At 54.1% G+C, this 26,115-nt stretch overlaps 1 protein-coding gene across 2 annotated transcripts in view; it reads right to left on the bottom strand.

Moving 5' to 3' along the window:
* The window catches only part of MGAT5B (alpha-1,6-mannosylglycoprotein 6-beta-N-acetylglucosaminyltransferase B), a 64,065-nt gene extending 38,338 nt beyond the window's left edge, over positions 1–25,727 (bottom strand). For both annotated transcript variants that reach the window (XM_033076431.2, XM_033076430.2), the window contains exons 1-3: positions 25,587–25,727; positions 19,480–19,592; positions 1,811–1,955 (exon numbers count right to left, since the gene is read on the bottom strand). In XM_033076431.2, the coding sequence (XP_032932322.1) occupies positions 1,811–1,955; positions 19,480–19,592; positions 25,587–25,654 (326 nt within the window). In that variant the 5' untranslated portion in view covers positions 25,655–25,727. The remainder of the gene's footprint in view (positions 1–1,810; positions 1,956–19,479; positions 19,593–25,586) is intronic.
* Positions 25,728–26,115: the final 388 nt, after the last annotated feature.

Consider the following 26,115-nt stretch of genomic DNA (forward strand, 5'->3'; position numbering starts at 1 on the left):
ATGCTTTCAGGTTTGGAAAATGCTGCCAGTGCTTCATTAGGGACTGCCACAGCAAAATCCCACCCAGGAGAAGCTCCCTCATGGTGGCTGCTTCACCTGGAGAGGCTCTGCCCCAGAACTGGATCTTCAGAGGCCAGGTGAGAACAAGGGGAGGAGACAGATTTTTTTGGATGCACAATCAAGTCAACAGAATTGATTTTTCTTTAGGGGTGATTTATAAGGAGCAAAAGATGATAAACCCATTGCCCCTGACTTTCCATTTCTGAAAATTAAGACCTCTATAATCTCAACCTTTTGAGCACACACATAAAACCTGAGGCTCCTTTGATGTGGGTCCATCAGCTCCCACCCTCTCTGGTCTCTCCAAGCCATGGCCCTGGATCATCACTCACACAGCAGATCTGAAACACCAAATCCCCACCTGCAGCCATTGCTGCCAGCCCACAGAAACACTTTTAAGTTCTTCTCTTGGCTGCTGGTGTAGAGAAACAAACATCACCTGAAATTACTGGTTCTTTTAACACAAGATTGGCCAAGAAAATCATTAGATGTGAGCAAGTGCCTTCCAGTGGCTGGCTGCAATAGTCCTGTCCACTCCTCTCTGGGATTATTGCTGATCTCATTTGCTTGGGTACCAGCCAGCCATGGAACAACAAAATCCCCAGCACCTACCATGGCTGAGGCAAATTATATTTTCTCAGTGCTGGAAATGCTGCTACATAAAAGGCAGGACCACGCATTCCACGGCTGCCTGTGCCGCTCTAACTCAGGTGTGCAGGCACTGTGGCAGAGCTCAGCCTTTAATTACAGGCTCACTTACTCTGTTTTCCATTACAGGCACAAAAGAGGCTCGTGAGGAAGGCAAGGGAGAGGGATGGAAATGCTGATGGAAACAGGGAAAAGCAGAGTGATGGCAGGAGGTGGAGGTGGGAATGTTATGTGGGATCCAGCAGGATCAGCACAGAATAGGGCAGGGGTGACCCCTGCATGTCACATCCCTGCCATCCACCTCTCCTGTGTCACCCGAGGCTCCACCTGAGCAAAATCCACACTGGCATCTTTTCCACACTGCCAAGTTTGTCCCAAGTGCTGCCCCTGTGGTTTTTCATCTCTGCTCCCCCACCACCAGTTACCATTTGTGCAGCTCTTGGCCTGACACTCACATTAGTATGAGTGAATGTTTAAAGGCTCCCAGAGCACAGGGAAATGTCTCTTCAGTGAATCAGTGTGCCACAACAGGAATGTCTGATGGCATCTCTCATGCTGCCAGCTGAGATGGGCATCACAGCGAGCCAGGACATCATTTTAAGCCTTTCTGCACGTTTTAAACCTTGCTCTACTCTAAGGCTAGCCCTGGATTCCAAACAACCAGCAGCTCCACAGAGCAAGTGTCCTGAGCTCAGGGAGCACACCCCACACACCAGGTGCTGCTCCAGCCCTCAGCAAGTCCCACCTCCAGCTGCAGCACAGCACAGCAGTGCAGACACTGCCACACTGCCAGCTGGGACAGCTGCTTCAGAAATCATGGAGTCATAGAGTATCTCAAGTTAGAACAGACCCACAGCCCCAAAAATCACACAGTGTGCCTGAGAGCATAGTCCAAACTCTGGCAAGCATGGGGCTGTGACCACTAATCCTAAAAATCAGAGTCAGTTCAGAAATCCCAAAAGAAAAGGTTCTAGACATGGCAAAAAGATCTCCCCCAGCCCCATGTCCCCCTGGGCCCCACCATCCCCCCAGAGCAGTTCAGTACATTGGGGTGTCCTGCTCCTGCAAAGCCCCCAGCACTGCTCCACAGGGTCTGACTGACCTGTCCAGAGGGAATCGAGCTTCATCCCCTTTGTGGAAGTCAGTGCTGTTCTCCAGCCTGGCCAGGATGTCCATCCTCTTCATCAGCATCTCCAGCATGTCGCTCATCCTCCGTAGCAGCCCTCGGGACTCCAGCGCGCCCATCACTGCAGCACACAGAGAGCAGCTGAGACAGAGACACAGCCATGGGTGGCACTGACAGAGCCAGAGAGACAGAGCCATGGTGGCACTGACAGAGCCAGAGACACAGCCATGGTGTCACTGACAGAGCCACAGAGACACAGCCATGGTGGCACTGACAGAGCCACAGAGACACAGCCATGGTGGCACTGACAGAGCCAGAACAGCTGAGACACAGCCATGGGTGGCACTGACAGAGCCAGAGACACAGCCATGGGTGGCACTGACAGATCCACAGACACAGCCATGGGTGGCACTGACAGACTCAGAGACACAGCTATGGGTGGCACTGACAGAGCCAGAGACACAGAGCCATGGGTGGCACTGACAGACTCAGAGACACAGCTATGGGTGGCACTGACAGAGCCAGAGACACAGAGCCATGGGTGGCACTGACAGAGCCATAGAGACAGAGCCATGGGTGGCACTGACAGAGCCAGGGCAGCTGAGACAGAGCCATGGTGGCACTGACAGACTCAGAGACACAGCCATGGGTGGCACTGACAGAGCCATAGAGACAGAGCCATGGGTGGCACTGACAGAGCCATAGAGACACAGCTATGGGTGGCACTGACAGACCCAGAGAGACAGAGCCATGGGTGGCACTGACAGAGCCAGAGACACAGCCATGGTGGCACTAACAGACCCACAGACACAGCTATGGGTGGCACTGACAGGCCCACAGAGACACAGCCATGGTGGCACTGACAGACCCCACCCATGGCACCCCCTTCCCCAGCTCCAGCCCCAGAGCTGCCCCTGCTCCTGTGCTCCCAGCCCCAGAGGTGGGCTCAGTGCTGTATGGACCATCTCAGAGCCCTGCTGTCCCCATTGTCCCCTCCCTCTGCCCCACAGCCCCATCCTCCTGCCCAAGCAGGTAAATCCCTGCCCCAATCCAGCTGGGTTCCTCCAGCTCAGGATAACCAGTGGTGATTTCATCCACCCCCCTCACCAGGCATAAACTCCTGACTTCTCCGCCTGATCCAGCCTGTCCTGGGGGCTTATGGCAAACTGACTTTATTCCCAAGCACCACCCAGCCTTTCATTGGACACCTCTATTTCTCACTCTCCACCTAGCCCAGCATCCTGCAGGGGATGCTTAAGGAAAAACATGGGAAACTAATAAAGAAGTGATCTTCCCCCAACACATCCTCCCAGCAGCACTGGATTTTCCTGTTACAGAAAATCAGAAATTTTCTGCCCAAATCTGCAGTGGGGTGGGTGACCCTGCACTGGAAATAGCTCAAGTGCTGCATCTCAACCCCCCCAGCAGGGAAGGCCCCCAGTTCCCAGCTCTATTTAACACAGTTTCCATGGGTTTGCATGGCACTGCCCTGCTGCCACATGGAAAGCACAGGGGGATCCAGGAGCTCCTGGCTCCCAGCTTGATTTGCCATCTAGTGACAGGCAGCCTGAGCCCAGAGCCAGGCAACAGAAAATAAAGCTCCTGTTTCATCTCAGCTCGGCTCATTTCACGTTGGTAATAACTTAATCAGTGCATAATCCCCTGAACCTCTTCTGTTTAGCTTATCTCTGCCCTTGCACTCACATGTGCTTTCCAAGAGGCAGCACAGATTTAATTTAGGGAGCAGCAGGAGCCAGGGGCGCAGCACCAGGAAGGTGAGAGGCTGCTGGGTGTCCTGGGTGGCATTGGGTGGCTATCAGGTGGCCATCAGGTGGCCATCAGGTGGCTATCAGGTGGCCATCAGGTGGCTCTCAGGTGGCCATCAGGTGGCTGTCAGGACTCAGGGACAGACTCCAAAGAGATGCACAACCAGTCTTGCAAAGCCAGAGGGAGTTTGGGATCCCCTACCCCGGCACAGGCAGGGCAATGGGATGGATCAGGGCATCCCAATGGCACTGTGTGTCAGGGACAGCCCTGGCACAGCCTTCCCCTCCCCACAGGAGCTGGCTGAGCACAGCCAACAGCCCTGAGGCCTCACTGTGGGGTCTGGGTGCTTTGGGTGCTCAGAGGAGAGCGGGGCATGGCCGTGCTGGGACCAGGGCACTGTGACATCTCCTGCACAGCTCCATCCCCACTCCCCCAGGAATTCACCCACCCACTCTGCAGGCACAGCTGCCAGGGAAGGCTGCTCTGGCACTGCACATCTGGAGGCTGCAGCCCCTCACTGCTGTGCCAGGCTCTGTCCCCAGGGCTGGGGTGACATCGGATCGCTGCGGCTCTGTCGCACGCGCGGCACACGAACACAGGGATGTGAGCCAGCCCTTAACCCCTGCCAGAAGCTGCCACTGGGCCAGCCAGACCTCACCAAAGGCTGCCTTCCATGCTTGGCTGAGATAATCAGCAGCACATTATTTTTCCTGACACTATCTAACAAAACAGAAGAAACATTGAGAGCGAAAGCGATTCCTCAAAAAAAAAGAGGACAAACCACCATTCATGGAGACTGAAACTGGGCTCTTCCCCAAACATTCACTCAGTTCCATGGCAAGAAGTCAGTGACTTCTGCTTGAATCAGGGGGTGCCAAGGTCCTGTGCAGCTCAGACCTTCCTGGGTGGGTTTGGGAACACAGGAGCCACCCATGCCCATCCCACAGCAAGGTCACCCTGTCCCCTGGGTGATATAAAAGTGACAGCCTGTCCCCTGAAGAGCAGTAGCACTAATGAACCTGCAATTAAAATGTTGTGGGGTTAAAAAAGTGGAATCTTGGTACCTGGAGCTCTGATTGACAAGGGCTGCCCCAAACATAGCTGAGAAAATCAGGAAAAGGCACAGCCAAGGGAAATAGAACAGCTCTGACATGGGCTTAAATCAGAAAATCTACTTAAATCAGAAAATCCACTGTCCATAGACTGAGCCCATTCCAGTGACATCCCCCCCCAGCTGGGCTGTGTTTGTGGGTTGCAGCCCCCAGCACCCTCTGTCCATCCCAGGACTGACCATCCCCCAAATGGGGATCCCTACTCAGAAGTTGCTCCTGCTCTGGCATCCCAGCATGGCCAGAGCTTAGACCTTAAACTCAGTTTTTGAGTGAGACAGTGATTACTGACCCCTCTTGGACGCTCCTGTGCTGCAGTGGGTGAGGCTGGAGGTCAGGAAAAGGATCTGACCCAACCCCTACAGCTGGCCAGAAAAACTGAAACCACAGCCACCAGATTCCCATGGGTGGAATCCATCCTGGCCTGGGGATCTGGATCCCAGCTCCTTTGGGGGGGTCAGATTGTGATGGTTTGCTAGGAAGACACAAGGACTGTGCCTGGGAAGGCAATGGAGATGATGGAGATGGAGATATGGAGATGGAGATTTCCTGGCAGTCTTGGCAAGGATGCCTGCTCCAAGACTTTACCACAGGCTCCAGCTCTGCACCCCACCACCAGCCTGGCCCCTGACATTCCCACTGGTTTCCCTGAATTTCCCTGAGATCTCCCCTCCTGTCACTGCCACCATGCAACTCCCAGCTGGTTTTGAGCCATTGCAAGATGCTTTCCAACAGCAAAGCTCTGAGCTTTGCTGTCAACAGTGAGCCAAGATATTCCTTCTCAAATAAAGAAATTTTAAAATTCCAAATACTAAGTAAAAATAGTAATTAAAAAAAAAAAAATCCCAGCTTTCCCTGCATGATCTTTTGGGGCAGCCAGCCAGAAAGCAGAGCTGTGGCAGAACACATCTCCCCCAGCCCTCCCCTGGCACTCAGAGATGAAGTCGAAGCTCTTCCGCATCAACACCTCTCTCTTTCTGTTCCTGGTCTTTGTTGTTGTTGTTGTTGTTGTTTTTCCACAGCTTAAGGAAGCAAACAACAACCTGACATTTTTGGCAATGATTATTACATCTCTTGGAAAGTGTGTCTCATTAAAACCAGAAGAAAGGAGGAAAAGTGCTGAAGCGACTCTTTTAAAAATGCAAGAGCCAGGATTAATTTGTTAACCTGAAACGGAGGCTCAGACTCCCACCCAGGGCTGCTCAGCTGCCTGAGCCAGGCACAGGGATCCAGAGGACGGAGGAGATTAAATCCCCAAGGAGACTTTACCCACAGCACTGCAGGCAACCAGGATAAACCCAAACTCCACCTTAACAGCACCAAAACCCAGTAAAACAGCTCTGAAAAATTAAACCCCTTGATTTAAAAAACAAAGCCACCAAGCTGCTAATTAGAAAGGAAAAATATTCTAATTTCCCCTGATAATCAGCAACGATGGGACAGCAAATACAGGTAAACCCAACCGACAGATTAATTGGAGTTTGTTAAAGTATGAAAGGGTTTTGACAGTTTTCCTGAGTGGCAGCCACGCTTTCCAGGCAATCACTGAACTGACAGAGGTTTTCATAGCAGCACTAGGAAATAATGATTGCAATCAATCATATCTTACTGGATTTCATGAGACACGCTGGTAAACACAGCAGAGGGAGGAGAATTATTTATGGGGCTTCTGAAGAGCACACAGCTAAGTAATTGGATGAAATCAGGGGAAAAAAGGAAAGCAGCCCCTAAGGGTGATGTCTTGTGGAAGAAGGAATAGCTTCTCTGTGAAACCAGTGGAATAGTCAACAGCAAATATGCTCAAATTTGGATGGGTTGAAGCCCAAGGGGATTCACTAATGATGCACTTGTCTTTAAAATACCTCCTTGGAGTGAAAGCAGCCGTGAGCAGGCGTCACTCCCTGCCAGTACCTGCCACTGGAACCTCCAGAACAGGAGCCAGGATGAGCATTCAGGGGAATTTTGCTGTGTGTGCCAACATGAATTCAAAGGCGAGGTTCACTGGAACTCGGTGATCCTCGTGGATCCCTCCCAGCTCAGGATATTCTGTGTTTCCACAATTCCCTGAGCAGCTGAGAAAGGAGCATCTCCAGTGCAGGGACACCCTGTCCAGAGGGCAGTCCAGCACAGGGACCTGTGAGGGTGATGAGAAGTGGTGCTGGCAAAGCCCAGGTTGTGCCACAGGGAAAGGAGCAGACAGGAAAGCGTTTCCTTGTGTTTGGGATCCTGAGCACCCTCCAGCACTGCTCACTGCCCTCTCCACCCAGCACTTCCCAAGCACAGAGGAGTGTGCAGGATGTCACCCTGTCACACAGGGATGTTTGGGCTGAGGTGTTCAAAAGGAATTAAACCCCTCAGGAAAATAAAAAGAGCTCTTTGTGGTGCTCCGCTTGTGCTGGTTTCAGCTGGTGTACAGTTAATTTTTTCCCAGTTGGGGCTGTGTTTTGGAATGGTGCTGAGCACAGGGCTGATTTTACAGAGATGTTTTTGTTATTGCTGAGCAGGGCTCACACAGAGCCAAGGCCTTTGCTGCTTTTCACTCTGGCAGGCTGGGGAGGAAGCTGGGGGTGCTTGGGAGGTGGCACAGCCAGGACAGGGGGCCCAGACTGACCAAAGGGATATTCCAGACCCCACGACATCATGGTAAGGGTATAAAAAGGGGGAAGAAAGAGGAAGGGGATTCTGGCATCAGCCAGTGGGTGGTGAGCAATTGCACTGTGCATCACTTGTTTCCTTTTTGTTTTCATCATAATTTACCATTATTAATGTATTTTACCTTATTTTCAATTAATAAACTTTTCTCAACACACAAGTTTTACTCCAATTATTCCTCAGGGATGGGGGAGGAGGGTTGACAGAGTGGGTTTGTGGTGCTTCATTTCCATCTGGGCTTCACCCACCACATACATCCCTTTAGCCACCTGGAGAGACTGAAACCTCCCTGGTGGCAGCTCCCATCCCTGGGTCACTCAGCCCCATCCTGCTCGGGGAGTCCTACCCTGCAACAGCTTTGTGCTGAGAAGATGGGGGAAATACACATTTCCACCCAAACCCAAGTTATCTCAAGGGCAGAGAAAGCCTCTCTTGCCCTCCTGTGGGGAGACCAAGGCACAGCCTCAACCCACATCTCCACAGACCATGAGCAGCACCAAAGCCTCTCCCTGGCATTTAAAGCACAATCCCACACTCCCTTCCCAATATTCATAACCTGTTGGCTGTTGGTCCCCTCCCTTCTCAGACCTGCCACAGCCCTGCCTGGCCATCCCCCAACAGCAAATCCCTGCTGGTCCTGGAGCTCAGAGACAGGGAGATATTGCCTATGTCCATTGAAAATACCAGCTGAATTAATTTCAATCTAAAGCACAATTTACTTTGGTTTTCTCCTTTAAAGGATGACTCCAGGCTACTTAAACCCCTCAAAAGGGCAGCACAGTCTGGAAAGATTTATTGCAGAGGAAAGCAGAGGATCTCCAGTGGGGCTGAGACAGCCCCAGAGCTCAGTGCCCAGCTCTGCAGGGGTACCCAGGGCTGTCCTGGGGATCCCATCCTCCCCTGAGGACACACCCTGGCACTTTCCCAGGGAGCAGAGCCCCAGCCCTTCGATTGTCTGCCCCTCTGATGTTCCTCTATTTACTTTCACTATCGATTTTGATTCAAACAGATTAAAAGACCAAAGAGCCAACTAGCCAAGGACTAACTCTGACACATAATCCATTGCAATCACAGCCCAGAGACCCAGCACTAACAGGAAACAAGAGAGCCCAAGGCCAGGCTCAGGCTGGCAGCAATGGGCACCTCCTGTCTCCATCCTTAGGGGAAGCTGCTCCAGGGACAGACAGGGTCCCACAGGGTGCTGCACCCCTTAGGGGCACCCATTCCCCAGTGGGGTCCCAGCAAATCCACCCACATCTGCCATTAACCTGCTGCAGATTTATCCATTCAAGTTATACAGAGAAAACACAGAGCTGCTTAGCCAGTGGCCCAAAGGAAGGGAGCACCAGGAGGGAGCTGCCCTGGAGCTGGGGGTGCCCAGGAAGCAGCTCAGGGCTGCTGGTGAAGTGGGCACTGAGCAGAGCTCCAGCAGCTCCACGGACCTGCTGCTGAGCCCTGCCAGCAGAGCAGCTCCCTGGGAATCAGCCAAACCAGGCGGCCTTAAGTCACTGCCTGGTAAAGTAGATTATGTCCCACCTGCCTGCTATCACCTCCTGCAGGATTTATCCATGCCCTGGTGCACTGCTGTGTAAATGTGCAGCCTCAGGGCTGTTTTCCCTCACTCTCTCTGCACCTGTGGGCAGGCAGAGCCTGCCAGACCCTCTGTGCCCTGCAGGATTGGTTCCAACACTGCCACAACCCAGCCAGGCAGGACCTGCTGCTGTGGCAGCAGCAATGGCATCCTTTCCCTGGCTCAGGAGAAACCTCTGCAGCCTCTCAGCAGTGCCTGGGGCCATGGCAGCAGGGGGACAAATGTGCTGCAGGAACTCCCTGCTGCCCAAAGCAGCACCAGCAGGTGGGAAATAACCCCACTGAGCCCCAGAAATCCCTCCTGGGGGCCTCACACCACCAGGCACTGCTCTGCCCATCTCACTCCCTGTCACAGCAGAGCCACAGCCCTGGGATCCATCACCAGCAGCTCAGCAGCTGCATCTCTGCCTCCCTCCTGCAGCCCCTGCTCCTCACACTGCAGGTTCCTGCTGGCATCGTGCCCCAGGAGGTTTCCTGGAGGAGGCTGGTGACAGAAAACCCCCCTCAGGTGTCCCTGTCCCAGCCCTGCTGGCTCTGGGGTCTCATTGCTGCCTCCTTCAGCTGCAGAACAGGGTCCTGATGCTTTTGCAGCCATCCAGCTCCCCCTGCCCCTCCATCCCAAAGGAAATCCTGCAGGAACAGCCTGCAGCTCCACCCTAACACGGCTGCTCCCTATTTCCATGCAATAAGAAAAGGCAGGAAAATGAACAATCCACTCACACTGCCAGTCAGGAGCGTTTCATCACTGCAAGGGAGAGCCCAGGGCTGGTTCCCCCCAACTTTTATTACTTCTTATCCCAGCACACACACACCAGAGACCTGATGTTCCCTCTGGGACATGGGGACAGTCCCACCAGTCCTGCCATGAGCTATGACCACAGGTAAAAGCAGCTGGATCATCTCCTCTCCCCCACAGCCCCTAGAGATGGGCTGGGGGAGTTGGGGACCTGGGGGAGAATACACACAACCCCAACATATGTAGCAATTCAGCTTTTATTTCTTTTAATATGAATTTTTAATATGTATTAATTTGTATTTCTTCCTCCTTCTCATCCCCCTTTCACTTTTTCTTTTAAAAAGCAGCAGCAGGGAGTTTTTAGCTGCTTCTCTATTGCCAGCCAGCACTATTTTAAATTGTATTTTAAGCTGTTCTGCAGCACTTCAAACACCTCACACTGCAGGACAGGCTTCCAAATTACAAGATTAACATCGATTTTAAATTGCTTCCTAAAACACAAAGGCTCCAGCACAGGGATGGATCGAGGGCAGCTGCTGCAGCAAAGCCCAGAGGACACCAGAGCTCCTGGGGCAGGGCTGGACCCCACACTGGGCTGGATGCTGTTGGAACTGGGAGCAAACTGGACCCTGGATTTGCAGCTGGGACCCCCAGTTTGAGGGGAGAAGCAGCACACACAGGTCCCACAGGACAGGGACAGCCCCAGAGTGACTCCACAGACCCACAAGCCAGGGACCAACCTTCATCTGGGCTCTGGTGTTTACAAGAGCTGCCTCTCCAAGGGCACCAGCATTTAACTCAGCTGCTTCTCCTAATGCTCCCCATTGCTGATCCAGGGAAAACTGTACCAGCAGGAGTGCCCCATGGATGGCAGGAAAGGAAGGATTCACCCAGCACTTGCACAGCCCTAAACCAGCCAGTGGAAGGCTCCAGAAGGCTCAGCACCACCATCAGTGCTGCAGCCCTGCACACCCAGTGCTCGAGCCCACAGCCACATCACAGCTCCCCAGAAGGTTCAGCTTCAGAAACAGCACAGCTCAATCATTTAACACTTCTAAAATGATCACCCTTTCTCCTTCAGCCAAAAAGATTGGCCAAACAGTGCTGGGCATCCTGCCGCTCTGCTTCCAGGGGCAAATAAATCATCCCCTTCTTCCAAAGGCATCAGTCTCCAGCGAGCCCAGGGGCTGGATCCTGCAGCAGCAGCAGAGCCCAGAGAAAACCCCCAGAGCTGGGGGGCAATGGCAGAGCTGCAGGATGAGCCTCAGCTAATCTCTGCTCAAGCTGAACTGAGCCCTGCTCTCTCGTTTAAGCCAGAGAAACAAATAAATCAATGGGAAAACCCAGCTTTTGCAGAGGCTGCTATGGTTCCCACTGTGCTAGTTTTATTTTCTGAAGTACCTGCTGCCTCCCGGGCTCAGGATGAATTTTGATTTAGGAGTGAAAAGGGGTAATAAAAGAATAACGAGCCATTAACATTCCTCCTGGCCATGGTGGGGTGTAGGCTCATCACAAGTTGATGGAAATGCCATTTGACTTCCTTATGAGCTATAGAGAATCAATTAATTGATTTAATCATTCCCTGGGTGTCCCTGCTTATGGAGATAACAGAGTGCCAGGGCAGCAGGATGCTGCTCCTGCCTCCTCTGACACAGGGCCAGCAGGGAAGGGGCCAGCACACATCACTGCTGCCCCAGTTCAAGATGTGTGAATTCACACTTCCATTTTCCAATAAGTTGGGTGGGCATAATTTTTTTCTTCTCTTTAAGCCTGCAGGCATTCAATTCTGAGCAGTAATTGCATGAAACAGGCACTTCTTCAAGAAGAGACATTTTCCCAGGGTGGATTAAGCCTTAACCACTACAGCAGCAGCCCTGACACTTCCCTTTACCCCTCTGTGCCCTGCAAAGCACCAATCTGCATTTTGCTCCCACAGAAGTGGGCAGGAACCCCCTGTGGCATGTGGAACCCCAGGGATCCCTTTATTTTCACTATTTCAGCAGCTCTCATTTCCCTGAGAAACACCAATTTAATAAGGGCAGTAAAGTCTAACTCTTCCACTTTAAACTCCTTTTCCACAGGTGGGCTGAGGACAGGAGCACAGTGCACACAGCAATGGATGCAGAGCTTGGGGCTGAAGGGGGGACACCAGCAGAAGAAGGAGAGGACACAATGCTTTTAGTCAACCCTCATTTTCTCCACCCAGCCAAAACAATGTTCTGCTCCCAAAAACCTGCAGGTTAAGGACACCCCTGTGTTGGCCATGGGGGTGCAAGCCCAGCACGGTGGAGCCAAGGCACTCGTGGGTGTTGTCACCTCCTTCAAAGAGCCCTTGGGGCAGCTGAGCATCCAGCAGGAGCTGCCAAGAGGCAATGTTTGGGGCAGAAAGCCTCACCCAAGAGGCAATGTTTGGGGCAGAAAGCCTCACCCTGCCTCTGGGCTCTGCCTGGGAAGAGAACAGAGGGAGCTGCCAGAGCTTGGCCTTTCCAGGGGAGCCCCAGAGCCAACCCTGCTGCTCCAGGAGAAATCAAAAGCCCATCAGCTCCCAGCAAAGCTCTTCAGCAAGGAGATGCTCCCAGCACCAGCCAGCTCCACTTGGCACCAACCAGACAACTTCTTACAGCATCAGCTGGCTGCTCCAAGGATTCACGGAGTGGCTTTGGAAGGGAGGGATGCAGAGAGGCTGGAAGTGAGCCCCAAGCACTGAAGAGCTGCCCAGCACGCTCCTCCACAGGGCTTCCCCCTGGCTGGCACCCACAGGCTCCAGGAGAGTCCAATCCAGAAGATGATCCATGCAGGATCTGCAGGTCCCAGCTGGTGCTGAGGAGGTGACACCACACTGACCCACACCTGGGGAAACAGCCTGGACAGCAACCCCACAGGGGAGAGGGGATGGAGAGGGGATGGAGAGGGGATCCTCCTGTGTTTTGAGGGAGTTCTACACAAGCAAACCCTGAGGAAAGACTCGTCTCTCTCCTGGAGCAGCAGCCCAAGGCTCGCTCCAGCACCCGCTGGTGCTGACAGGCTGCTCAGGAGCGCTGCAGCCACCCAGGGCTGCTCAGCACACAACATCAAAACATGACACCAGCAGCCCGGGAGAGGTTCTAACTCACTCAGGAAGAAACTGGGAATAATTAGCACCGAGTTTGCTGAGCAGAGCCTGCCCGGCTCCCTCCCTCCCTGCGCTGTCACTGTCACTTGCTTACACGAGTCTTCACAACTGGTTCTCCTGTCACCTCTGCTGAGCGTTAAAGGCAGCAAGATAAATTTATAACTCACATGACTTCTGGAAAGCAAAGGAACACAAACATCCCTGGAACCACACGTCTGTGGGCTGTGTCTCAGGGAGGCAGCAGTCCAAGCCCTCACTCCCAAGTGCTCTCTCCAGCCAGAGCAGGTAAGAAAAGGGGTCCCCAAAGCCACAGAGCTTTTGGGACAAATTCTGCCAACCCAAGCTCCTGTCAGAACTGTGTGCTCTGCCCAGAGGCAGACTAGGATCAGTCACAAGTGACAGCAACTCAAATTTACAAATGGGTCCTGAAAAATTACCTTTCCCGAGAGAGGGAGGGTGAACACATCTGTGTTTTATTTTACAGCTCTGTGGGGCTGAGCAGCATCTCAGTGCAGCTGAACCAAGCTGTGTCCTCCTCTGCTGCCAGCCCTCACAACGAGAGTGGGTCAGGATCATGGACACAGGTCTGCTCTTCCTCCTCCTCCTCCCCTCCCAGCAGGGCTGACTGCAAGGGGGGATGACAGAGTTACTCAAGCTCACTCTGATCGTTAGCAAATCCGAGCTTGACCTTTCTGCATCCTCTGTGAGAACAAATGGTGATGTTACCTGGCCCTGCTAACCCAGCTGGGACGCTGCTGGAGCAGAAGGAGAAGCAGCAGAGCCGGGAGCACGAGCAAAGGACCCCTCTGAGGAGATCATGTAGGTTCTCACATTTCTATTTGGCCTCTCTGCTCTGCTCCTCAGGGAGCAATCCAAGGCATTGAAATAACAAGAGATCCCGTTGCTTCACGGTGCTGTGGCTCTGGAATGGTGAAAATGCCCTACAAAACCCCCAGCAACCTTCAGACCATCATCTGCAGCACAATTCCCACCCCTCCCCAATATCCCTGCTCTGGAGAGAAACAGAAGCCACAAATACCAAAGCTTACAGCTGTGCTGCACAGCCCTCAGCTCTCCCTCTCTCCTCTTCTGTGTTCACTGATGGAAAAAATCGCTTTAAGCAGGTGAGACTACTGGAACTGGAGCAAGAGACAGCAGCAGAGAGGCAGAGCACTCCAGGAGCTGGAATACTGAGAGGGTTTGAGGAGAACAGGGCAGGATTCCTGCCAGGTGACATTAAACACCATCTCCAGCACAACCTGCCTTGGCTGCAGAGTCCTGTAGCCCAGCATGGCAAAGCAGAGCCATGTGCCCCAGGGCTCAGCTTCCCCATGGTCTGCATGTGCAACAAGACACCCCAAGCCAGCAAAGGGAGGCTTCCACACTTTTTTTTTTTTTTCTTTTCCACATTTATTTTTATTTCCTCCAAAATGAACGTAAATGACCAAATCTTTTGCAGCAGGAGCTGTTCTGTGGTGACCTGCAGTTGTGCTGACTCACAGACCACGGGAAGTCCTGCAGGGGCTGGTGCACTGCTCACCTCCAGACAGATTCCAGGCTGAGTCACCACTGCACAGCTGCAATGTCCCAGTGCTGCAGGACTGGGAAAACCTCTGTTCTATCACCCCATCAGGGTCCACATCCTGCAGCCTGAGATCAGACCCCAAAACACATCTCAGCAACGTGGGACAAGGTGTAACAGCCTCGCAGAGACTGAGCTTCACCCCTCCTTGCTTCTCTTTTCCAGCCTGTGCTCCACAATCAGCTCTCCCCCACCCTTGTCCTGCCTTCATCCCATTCCCACCGATCCTGCTCCCAAAGCAGAGGAGGAAACACAGCACAGGAGCCACAGGAAACGGCTGGAGATGCTGTGGGAGCTCGCTTTGGGGTGGGAAAAGGCAGGTGTTGAGCTCTGCAGCTGAGCAACAGGAAACTCTTGAAAACAGGTTGAAAAGAGTTATGGGAACAGCAAACCCCCACTTCCCAAAGGCAGCAGGATTCAAGGTTTCAGCACCAGAACCCAAGCACAGAGACACCTGTGAGCCACTTCAAATGCTGCTGTCAAAGTCCCAGCAGGGTCAGCTGCAATCAAACCAGACCCTCTCCCAAGAGCCAGCAGCCCAGCACGAGGGCAGAGCTCAGCTCCAGCCCTTTCAGGGCATCAGGACCTGTCCTACACCTCCCCTGGGTTTGCAGCAAATTCCTCCAGCACCTCGTACCCAACCCTGCAGGAATCAACAGCAAGAGGAATCCAAAGGCTTTTGATTCTTTGAACCAGCTCCAGCAGTTGCAGGCAATATTCCAGCCACATCTAATCGCGTTTTAACACTTAATAACCTATTTTTCCCTGCTAATCCCCTGCAGCAGCAACTCCACCAGCAGGATGTACATCCCTCCAAATCCAGCCTGGGGCACAGCCACGGGCTGAGGGAGCATGGCCAAATCCCTCCCAGCACCATGATTACAGAATTTGGTACTTTTTGAGCATCAGCCTCCTGCCCCCTGACTCTGACAGTGAAACAACTGCAAGAAAGCTGCTTGGGGGGAAAAAAGGATCATCAAACATATTAAATTCTATATAGGAGGAGAGAAGAGGGCACAGAAAACTCAATCTCTTGAGTTCAGAGCCCTTCCCAAAGCATCTCCCACATTCAAAATTTATAGACTTCTCCGTTTCCCTTTTTTATCTACATCTTTGTTTGCAGAATAAATTCTCTCAGTGGCCATTTCAAAACAAAGGAACCTTTGTCTGTGTTTACTTGACAGCAGCGGATTAGGATAAAATAACTTGCATTTCAGAAGGAGTTTTTTTATTTATTGTTAAGATGCAAAGCCTCTACTGCAGCGAATCATCAAGCAGAGAATCCATCTGAGGAATGATTTCTGGCACACACCAAGAAACTTGGCTTTGGGAGAGAATCTCCAAGAAAGGTATTCACATACAAAAATCAAATTCTGAATGGTATTAACTTCTGGACTGTGACATTATCCATTTCTCCTTTTCATGCTCCTGCCTCACATCTATGTTTATTTTGGTTATGATTGGCTGCTTGCACAATTCAGGAGCCAGAAAAGCTCTGGGCAGGGCTGGGGCATTTTCATGTCTCCCTTTGAATTGCAATAGCTGAGGCTCAAGGCTGGGCTGGGCAGGTCACCCAGAGAGAAACAGGAGCATCCTCAGCCCAAGCTGGACCAGGGACCATGAATTTAGCATTCACCCACTGCCCAAAGGATTTTGTGGAGGCAGATGATTTTAAAATAAGTGAATTTTTGACATCCCCCAGCTCTCTGCAGTCACCCCAAGCCTGCAGGCACTGCAGTGCATGGGCAGCTTCTCCTGGGCTGAGTCTGGCAGGACTTGTGGGAGCAAGGAGCAGCACAAACAGCTCAGGAGCTGGGATCAGCCCCAGCAGGGACTGCAGGAGCTGGCACTCACTCACCACAAGCCCACCCCATTTATTCTCCACTGGAGCACATTTATTCTCCTGCTGCACTGCAGGGCACCCACCCCAGAGCACAGGGAGGATTTACAACTTCCCTGCAACATCCATCAATTAATTAATAACGTTCCAAGTGACTTTTCCAGGAGTCCAGGTGGAGCAGGGAGCAGCAGCAGGGACCAGGAGCCCATTCCCAGGAAACACTCAGGCCTGGGCATGGCAAACCTGACCCAGGAGCTCTTCCCAAGCCACTGGCCATGAGCCTGTCCAGGTTTGAGCAGATTCCCATTCCTCATCACACCAAGAGCTCGTCAGCCCAGCACAATTAACCAGCTCCTCTGAGCTCGCCTCCAGCCCAGCTCTGCTGCTGAACAGCAGCCATAACCGCCAGGAATATTTCCTGGGTTTCCCTGGGATCCAGAACACATGTTAATTAAATGCCAGTTTGTTATTCAAACAGACCTTTGGAGAATTCACAGCACTAATAAGCAGCACATCCATTCCTGCCCCCACCCTCCACATTCTGATGTTCATTCCACGCTGCTCCACGTGAGCTCTGCCTCCCCTCGGCCAGGAGACCCCTCTGGATGCCCTCCTCAGCCTCCAAAAGGGGGCTCAGACCTGCCCACAGTCTCCCCTCAGATCTGCAGGGATGGAGCTTCCCCCTGCCCAGCACACCAGGGAGGCTGCCCAGAGCCATCACCCTCCCTGCCTTCTCCATGGGTGGGATGCTGCTCCTCCCAGCCATCAGATCCTCCCCACAGCAGCCACAGCCCCTCCCAGGTGACAGAGGAGGGAGGTCTGTGGTGACACTGGTGACCCTGGCCAGCACATTCCCTGAGGTCTTGGTCCCACTTTGCTTTGGGGGTTACTCCCTCCTGGGAACAGTGACACCCTGGGGCACAGCCAGTCCCTACAAACCAGTGTGAAAAGAGGAAAAGAGGAAAGGCTGAACCCCAAAAGCCTGAACCAGGTGTTGAAGAGTGACAAAAAGCCTCTCAGGGTGTGCCTGCCAAGCTTTGAGGACAAAGGACACAACCTTCCTCCAGCACCTTCCTCCAGAGACAGCAGAGAGGATGCTTTGTGTTTAAAACCAGCGTGTGAGGCCATGAATGAAGCTCATCTTCCCCAATAAGCAGCACAGCAACAGCCAAATGTGCAGCAATTCATCTGGAAGCAATAGTTTGTTTGGCAAAGCCACTGAATATAGGGAAAAAATTGGATTTGCATCGAATTTTTGAGCTTTCTAACAAAGCAGGACTTGCCTTACCCAGTTAGAAAGCTAAGAGACCAAAGCCTTGAAAAAATAGAGGACCTAGGTCATCATTTACTTCTTTTCTTCTTTAAATGAAGAAGTCAGGCATTACCAGAAGCAACATTCAACCTGCATCACCTCAGAGCATCTCTCCCAAGCAGCAAGGCTGTGCTCACAGCCCTCAGCAGAGCCAAAGAGGGTCAGACAAAAGGGTGAACCCATTTACACACCCTGATTTAATCACCTGAACCCCTAAGTATGGAGGGTTTGAGGTGTGAGGGCCTGAAGAAGGAGATTTGTTCTGACCCAGCTGCAGGGCTGTGCTGACACTGCTCCCAGTGAACGAGACAGGCAAGGATGCAGTCAGTGGATTCAAAGGTCTGGGTTAAATTGATGATAAAAACAGAAAAATCCACTCCCAGGCATCCAGAAAGGGGGTGAAGAGCTGAGTAATGGCCTTTTTGCCATTATTGCACCCCAACTTTAGAGCCCTCTGGGTGGTTCCAGATGGTTCTGCAGGTTTCTGGAAACCTTTGGTGCTCTTTGCAGCACAACCTGTGCCACACCTCAGCTGTCCCCACAGCAATCAGTGTCTCTGCCTTTCCTTCAGTTCTCTACAAACTTTCCAGGGACACTGGGGCTCCTCTGGACAGAGCTGTAACAGTGACACCTTTAATTTCAAACCCAGCAATCTTTGCAGAGCCCATCTCCTCACAAGCCAGGTCTGGACAGGTTAGGAGAAGGAGGAGGTCTGGGGATTTCTTCCCACTCTCCTCAAGCTGTTTATTATCCCAAGAAGGAAGAAATCCCCTAAAACCAGACTTCACTCACCAGCCATCCTGGAATGTGTGCTTGGCTTGGGGCAGGAACACAAACACACCTTCCCCATGGACAAGTGCAGAAACACTGAAAATCACTGACCCTGCACCTGCTCCAGGCTGGGCTCACCAGGAAAACACCAGGAAAAGGGTTAAATAGAGCTGGTGATGGGAACAGTGAGGGGAGCAGAGGGGAAGGACTATCAGCCACCACATCCTCCATCCATAGGGAAAACACAAATCCAGCTGCAAATCCATCTCCTGGAAAGTCAGCTAAGCAGTTTGACACCATCCAGCCTCTGGAACCACCACTTCATCCCTCTCCTCCTGTAGGGAAGCAGCTGGCACTTCTTCCAGTGCCCCAAAGAAAGGATTTAATGCTCCAAAATCACATCCTAGGTGGGGCTGTGCTGCTCAAATCCTTCCATGGTTTTGGTACAGAGGAGGAGGAGACCACAGTGGCCTGACCAAGTCCACCTCACCCTGCTCAAGGGAGTTCAAGCTGGGCAGTTCCCTCTGTGCATTTCAGGTGACTGGAATATCAGAGAAAAGCCAGGGGAAGCTCAATCCATGGCAGCAGTGTCCTCCCACAGCAAGGGCAGGACATGACTGTCCCCCCACAGAAGTGCCTCCTGAGCTGACTTCATGTCTTGCCAAAAGAGGTGTTAAGTGCAACATAACACACACTTGCTAAAAATTAGAATATTTCTCTTCTACATTTCTACAAACCTGCATAAAACCAAAAGGCATTTTATTTTCCTTTCCCTAAGGAGGGATTTTCACTCCCTGCAGACCACAAGTGCTCAAACCCACTGAGACCTCCTCCACACATCAGACCAGGGGCAGCCCACACAACCCAGAGCACTGCCAGCTGAGGGGCTGATCCCATTGCTTCCCCATTTTCTGCTGTCAGCAGGGTCAGCATCCACACCCCAGCATCCATCCCTGCTGTCACACCTCTGGATGTTAGCACAGCCAGGTCTGAGCCACACACAAAGCTTCCCTGCCATGGCAAGAGAGGCCAACAGGACCCTGAGCCATCCTGATAATCCCAAAAAATGGCCAGGAAGGACCTGTGGGGACGGAAGGTACAGCTCCATCCTCCTGCCCTCAGCCCAGCTGGGCCATGGAGCTCCCAGGACAGGCTGGCACGGGGCTGTGCTCACCTTCGGTGCGGATGGTGAAGGGGGAGTCCCCCAGGCGCTTGGCTGAGAACTGCCCTCCCAGGGAGGTCATCAGGAAGCACAGGGTGAAAAATCCAATGCCCAGCACGAAAATCCTGTGGGAGAGAAAGCAGAGCTGGAGTAAGGTGTGATGAGGAGCCAGCCCCACCACCCTGTGCCCCAGGGTAATCCCTTTGCACAGCAGCAGGAGATGGTTTGGGTGTCTGGGTTTCTGGGACAATGCCAGCTCCATCCCTGTGGCCCACCCCACGCCGCCCTGGCAGAGCTGGGTGCAGCCCCAGCCCCACCAGCACCTCAGCCCAGCCCAGCCAGACCCACGTGTGCTTCAGCAAGGGACCAAAACACTTCTGCCCCAACCGTGGCACTGAGCAGGGGGGCTGCCTGAGAACCCCTCTGAAATCCCTGCAGCCTGCTCCAAAGGGCAGCCCTTGGGGAATCCTCCACTGCGCTCAGGGGTGGATTTGCATCCTCAGTGGGGAAGCTGAGCCAGACCACAGCTGCCCGTAGGATGCTCTGCCAGGTCCACCCCAACAACCCAGACTGCAGGAACCACAATACACAATACCTGTGTTCCTCTGGGAGAGAGGAATAAAGAAAGACCTTTACCTTCCCTTCCTCTCAAAGGATCTAAAAAAAACCCTTTTAGTTTTTCAAATAAAGCCTTTTGTTCCCCTGTAACTGGGCCACCGGTATTGTCATTGTGTCCCCTGTGCTCAGGGGGACAAGGAGGGACCTGCCCCGGCAGCACTCGTGGGGCCATCCCAGGGAAGTGGCTCCCAGGGGACACACTGGGCAGGATGTCACCTGCACATCACCCCCAGTGAGGGCAGGAGCTCCCAGCACTGCTCCTGCTAAATTCAGGCCAGTGACTCCTTGGGGGTGGCAGGGCTGAAGGCAAGAGCTCTGTGCCAGCCTGGTTGTGCACCAGGGAGTGCAAAGCAGAGTGCTGTGTGCCAAGGGATGGATGTCTGGCCTCATTCCACCGCTCAGAGACGCTGCCATCATCCCTGGGACTCCGTGGAGGTGCAGCAGCCTCCAGCAGACACACGGGAAAAGCCCTGGCAGAGCCACTGCCAGGTGTCAGTGTGACAGCTCCCAGAGCAGCAGCGTGAGCTCAGCCACCAAACCCAGGGGAAATCTCGAGGACGAGACACAGGAAAGACAAGCCCCAGCCTTGTGAAACAACAAGTTTGTCTTTCAACAGGTAAATCCTGAGTGGGACAGGGAGCTGAGGAAGCCCTTGGGATGCCCCCTGGCATCGCTGCCTCTCAGCAGCCCTGAGCCAAAGGGAAGCAAACCACAGAGGACAGCAGCCTCCAACTCTCTTCACAAGCTCACAGCATCCTCCACAGGGCTCAGGAGCTGCACACAGACACAGCACAACCACCCAGGACTTTCCAGGTGCAAAGGAGCCCACAGCTCTCCACTAAGCATTCCTACACAGCTAAAAGGCAGAGGAGTAGGGACCAGCCTTCACCTCCATGCTATGGCCAGCACTGCAATTATCTGCTGCTGGAGAGGGCTAACAAATAAAGTGACCTGCTTCAAAGCCCTCATTAGTGACTGGAGATGTTGTGGAGAGCTCAAGTACCAGGTCAAGCAGCTCAAGAAGGGCTGGGCTTCCCCTGGGGGTTCTAGTGGAGGAGCTCCCAGGGCAGATCCCTACTGTCCCAGCACAGCCTGGCCAGGCTTTCCTTGCCTGGAAAGACTCCAGGGCAAGACATGGCACTCAGAGGAGATCCCATGAGCTCCCTCCCTCCATCCAGGCAGCTCTGACTCTGCTGTCACACACACAGCACACCTGAGCCCAGCCTCACTCAGCAGCCAGCTCAACAATAAAGGGTTTCCTTTACCTGCTCTAGGGGGATCAGCCCTGCTCACAGCAGACAGGCCCCTAAATCCTGCCCACCCCATGGACCAGCCCTGCCCCATCCCCAGTGGATCAGGGGCACCTGGCCATGGGCTCTGGACAAGCAGCACAGCACAGCTCCCCACCCCTGCTCACCTCCCACCTAATCCAGGGGAAAAGGAACACCCTGGGATGGTCAGCACTAATCAGCTCTGCCAGCAGTACACTCAGCACCAGCACAAACCCTCCCTGGCAGCCAGGCCAGAGCTGGCCTGGGAGAGGGGATGCATCACTAAAACTGCCTGACATCCCCATACAGGTATGGCCCAGCTCAGGTCCCTTTAATTTCCAAAAGAGTCACCCTGGAGGGGTGGAAAGCAGTCTCTACAAGATATATAAAGCACTGTGCACTCACTAATCCAGGCTCCCACCCTGTCCCTGGCTATGGGCACAGCTGGTGAGCCCCACGAGCAGTGACAGCAGAGCAGAGCCAGCCCCTCCCCAGCAGGAGCTGATGAACCATCGAGCTGTGGAACCTGCACACAGACACAGCACAGCCCCCTGCCCAAAGCAGACCTGGGAGAAGGGTTTCCAGAGAGCTGTGGTCCAGCTCCAGCAGGGAGGTGATTGTGGAGGCAGCAGAGCGTCCCTGATGCTGCAAAGCAGCGTGGTGTCCCATAAATAGCTGGAGAGAGGGTGATCTGGGGACATTAGTGCACTGCCATTATCACAGCCTGAGCCCAGCGCAGTGCTGCTCTGGGAAAGGCTCTCAGGAACACACTGGAGGGGATTGCTGCCCCCAGCCTGGCTTTGGAGGCCTGAATTTGCCCTAAGGGAATGCTGTCTGTCATGGCTCTTCTCTGGAGGAGAGGACAGGAGAACAAATAAGCTGAAGGGGGCCGAAGCCCAGGCAAGTCCTGCAGTCCAGGGTCCTCCCTGGTACAAAACCCAGCCCAGCCCTGTCCTCGTATCCCCTCCCCCAAGGGACATTTTAACAAAGCATCACCTGAACAAATACTCAGGCCTGATCCTGCTCTCACACCTCCTATCAACAATATCTTCATCATTATGCAAAACCTTGTTGATGCTTTTTAATCTTCATAATTATAGTCTGGCAAGGAGGGATTGTTAAACACCGAGCAGAAAGAAATAGAAGGGAAGAAAGAAAAAGAGACAAAGGTAATCTGTGCTCTACCACCTCCCTAGGACACTAAACCTTTTTCATTTTGACTGGATTACAGAGAGAGTAGGGGAGATGCAAGATGCTTTTTCCCTAAAAAAAAAAAAAAAAAAAAAAAAACTGAATTGGAGCCTTACAAGGAATTGCTGTCCTTGGGAGATCAGTGGCTCCAGCCCAGAGCAGTGCTCCAGGGAGCAGGGAGGGTCCAGGGCTGGACTCTCAGCCTGACAACCCCAACTCCTTTACTCTTGCTGATGTTCTCCAGGTGAATAAAAATTCCTGGCCCAGCCTCAACTGAGTGGAAACTCCTTATACAGAAAACAAATTTACCACAAAGTAGGTAAAACATACCAGATCCCAGATGGTGCAAATGCACTGGGTCCTCTCCCCCAAAATCAGGACTGAAGACTGGAGTTCCAAGGACCAAATAACATCTACCCTCCATACTGGCTTTGCCTGTCACCCACTGTCACATTTAATTCATTGCTCAGGCACAGTTCTGGTGCCAAGTCCCTCTCCACATCCTCCCCAAACTGAAATGTTCACAGTTCTGGGCTCTGGCTCAGTGCCCAAAAGAGAAGAAAGCAAAATTCCTCAAGTCTTAAATGAAAATTGGAAGTGATGCCCCAGTCTTGGAGGACTTTTGGCCCAAGGAAAGCTGGATGTGACCAGGAGGGTCTGAGTGCTGAGCTGGGATGTGGGGGGGAGGAAGGCCAGCAGCACCCAGCAGGATGGGACTGTGACACTGGGAATGTGACACTGGGACTGTGCTCATGGTGACACATCACCCAGCTGGGACTCACAGGGAGAATCCTACACAGGTGCAGGGGGAAGCCAAGGGATACAGAGTCAGGGAGCATCTTTTATTAGACAAGTTTTCAACTCCCAAAAGCTGAGCCATCATTCCTACCAGCAGTAGTCAGGTTAATAAATGATTCCTCTCCCTCAAAGCCTTTTTGCTCGGAGCCTGACAGGGTTGTGGTGCTGTCAAACTGATGCTCAGCCATGGGCACCCTGATCCATGCAGGGGACCAGGGTGAATTCTCTCTCTGACCACTGTTACATCCCATGGAAAGCCTGGCTTTGGTTTCCAGCTGGCAAACAGAGCTACAGAGCCAAGAGCTGGGTGAGCTAGACCAGGGCTCCTCAGTCAGTCCTTGCCTGGATCTGGCACACCACAAATGAGACCCCCTTTTCTGCTGAGATGAAGCCAGAGCCACCTTTGGGCATTCCTGTGGTTTTCCAGACTGATCTGCTCCCTCTCCCCTTCCCTCCCTGCAGGCGCTCTCCCAGCTCAGGGCTCTGCATTGCTTTGCTAAGCGTGTCTGGAGGGCGGTTAATGAAATGTTTTGGTGCACAGGATCAGGTTTCCTGAGTGCTGTTTGCCGATGGCACCTTTCCTCTGGTGGCAGCAATCCACATCGGGCAGGGGATTGCACCAGGGGGTTGCCTGGAGCTGCGAGGCTCTGCCCAGCCGGCACAGGGAACCGATTTACAGGACCCACCCTGACTGCCAGGATCTTCCCCCACTCCTGGAGGCTGTCCTGACCCACACCAGCTGAGGATGTGGGGTGCTGCTCTCAGGGGGGCAGAGCTGGTTTGCAGCGGGTTATGGATGGAGCTGGGTAGTGCCAACACTCACCCACGCTGGGCTGGCAGCAAGGTGACAGGACTGGAGTGTGGGGAGTCGCACTCAGCGTGACAGCAGCATGGAGAGGTCCTGGACACTGTGGGACAGTAAGGAGAGGGTCTGGGGAATTGCTCCCCTTGCACAGGGTGATCCTGGCTGTTAACAAGGTTACCCTGCTGGTTCCAGTGACACCAATACTGGTCTGTACTGGTTGCAGAGCAGAAGCCAGTCCTGGGCAAGTTCTCCACCTGGACACCAGAGACCATCCAGCCATCACAAACCCCTCATCCACACACACCTCATCCCTAACAGGACTTTGTGATCACCCTGAACTGCTCCCTGTGCTCTCCCCCCCTGAGCCCAGGTCACTGCTGGAGAAGGTGTTCCCCTGTCTCAGGGGTGATGCCCAGGGCACAGGGATGCTCCAGCCAGTCACTTCCTCACTGTGGAATTCAAACCCAGCTGAGAAAGCAAACAGCCAGGCCAAGAGCATTCCCCGGGGTGAGTGTGCCCTTCTCGTGTCACTCCCTGCTCCAGCCGGAGCCAGCCGGACCTGTGGGAGCCCTCACACCTCGGCCACCGCTTTGTGGCATCCCCGGGCCAAGTTCCCCAGTCCCAGGGATCCAGCAGCAGGAATCGCTCCGGGCAGCAGAGCCGAGCAGCTCCCGAGGACAGGCAGACAACATCTGCACACCTGAGTGCAGGCGGGCAGCGGAGCCCAGCCTGTCCTGCTCCACGCCGGGCTGGGCAAAAAGGCAGCGAGCTGATCCCTCCGGCGAGCCCAGAGCTCCAAACACAGCGGGCAGCGCTGGAAACCGCTGGGCTGGGCTCACCCCACCTGGAGCCGCGTCCCCCGGCACGTTCTCCTCTATCTCAGAGGGGTTTGTGGTCCCTCTCCCTAGGAAAAACCACGTAAGTGCCAACACCTCCCGTGTGTCTCGGGAGCAAGCCAAGCACATCTCCAGTGAAGCAAAGAGAGGAAGCGAATGTATGGAAGCAAAAATAGGGAGTTACAGCAAGGGGGAAAGCAATGGATGGGCACGGGTGTGCCGAAGGGGTTCAGGTTTGGTCATCCACCCCAGCCCCACCGCCAGTTGAGGGTTTGAAATCCCCAGGTTAAACCGAATCCCTCCGAGCATCAACATCCCCGAGAGCGGTACCCACAAAAGCAGCGGCGAGCAGCCCTGCGCTAAGCCCGGAGATCGCGGCCGTGGCTGAGCCGGGAGCCGGCACCAGCGAGAGCTGCAGGACCCGCACCTGCCCCGCGGGCAGCGCTGCCGGATCCCCGCCGGATCCCTGTTGGATCCCTGCCGGATCCCTTCCTGATCCCCACCGGATCCCCGCCGTGCCCAGCTGGGCTCAATCCCCCCACACACACTCCCAGCCGCAGCCCCCCGCACCGAGCGGCCAGAGGGAAACACCAACTTTACCTAAAGGGTCTCAAGGTGACGAGGCATCTTCTGACCATTATCTTGCCATCCGCGTTGACAGTGATCATCGTTCGGAGTTGCGGGCAGGGGGCGGCCCCGCACCCCCCCAGCGGCAGCGAGGGCGGCAGCGCGCGGGGCTCAGCGGGCGGGGCGCGGGGCTGCGCGGGGCCGCATGGCGGGGGCTGCGGGGGGACACGGCCCGGCCCCCCCGCCCTACCCTTGCCCCTGCCCGCCCTAGCCTTGCCCCTGGCCGCTGCCGGCCGAGCCCATGGCCGGGCCGCTGGGCTCCGCTCCGCTCCGCGCACCCCGCGCCGCGGCTCCGCTCCGCCCCGCACCGCCCCGCGGAGCCTCCGCCGGGCTCCTCGTGCCATCTAGCGGCAAGCCGGGCCTGCGGAGGGGGTCGGGGCAGGGGGCACGGGAGATGGGCCCCGAGCTGCGGGGAGGGCGTTTGGGGGCGGGATGGGCGGGTTTGGCCGCAGGGTCCCCGCGCAGGTGACAGGGGAGCTCGGGGCAGGGATGGCCCTGTGGT

This window comes from Catharus ustulatus, chromosome 20 (genome assembly GCF_009819885.2).
Source record: "Catharus ustulatus isolate bCatUst1 chromosome 20, bCatUst1.pri.v2, whole genome shotgun sequence".
Classification (NCBI taxonomy): Eukaryota; Metazoa; Chordata; class Aves; order Passeriformes; family Turdidae; genus Catharus; species Catharus ustulatus.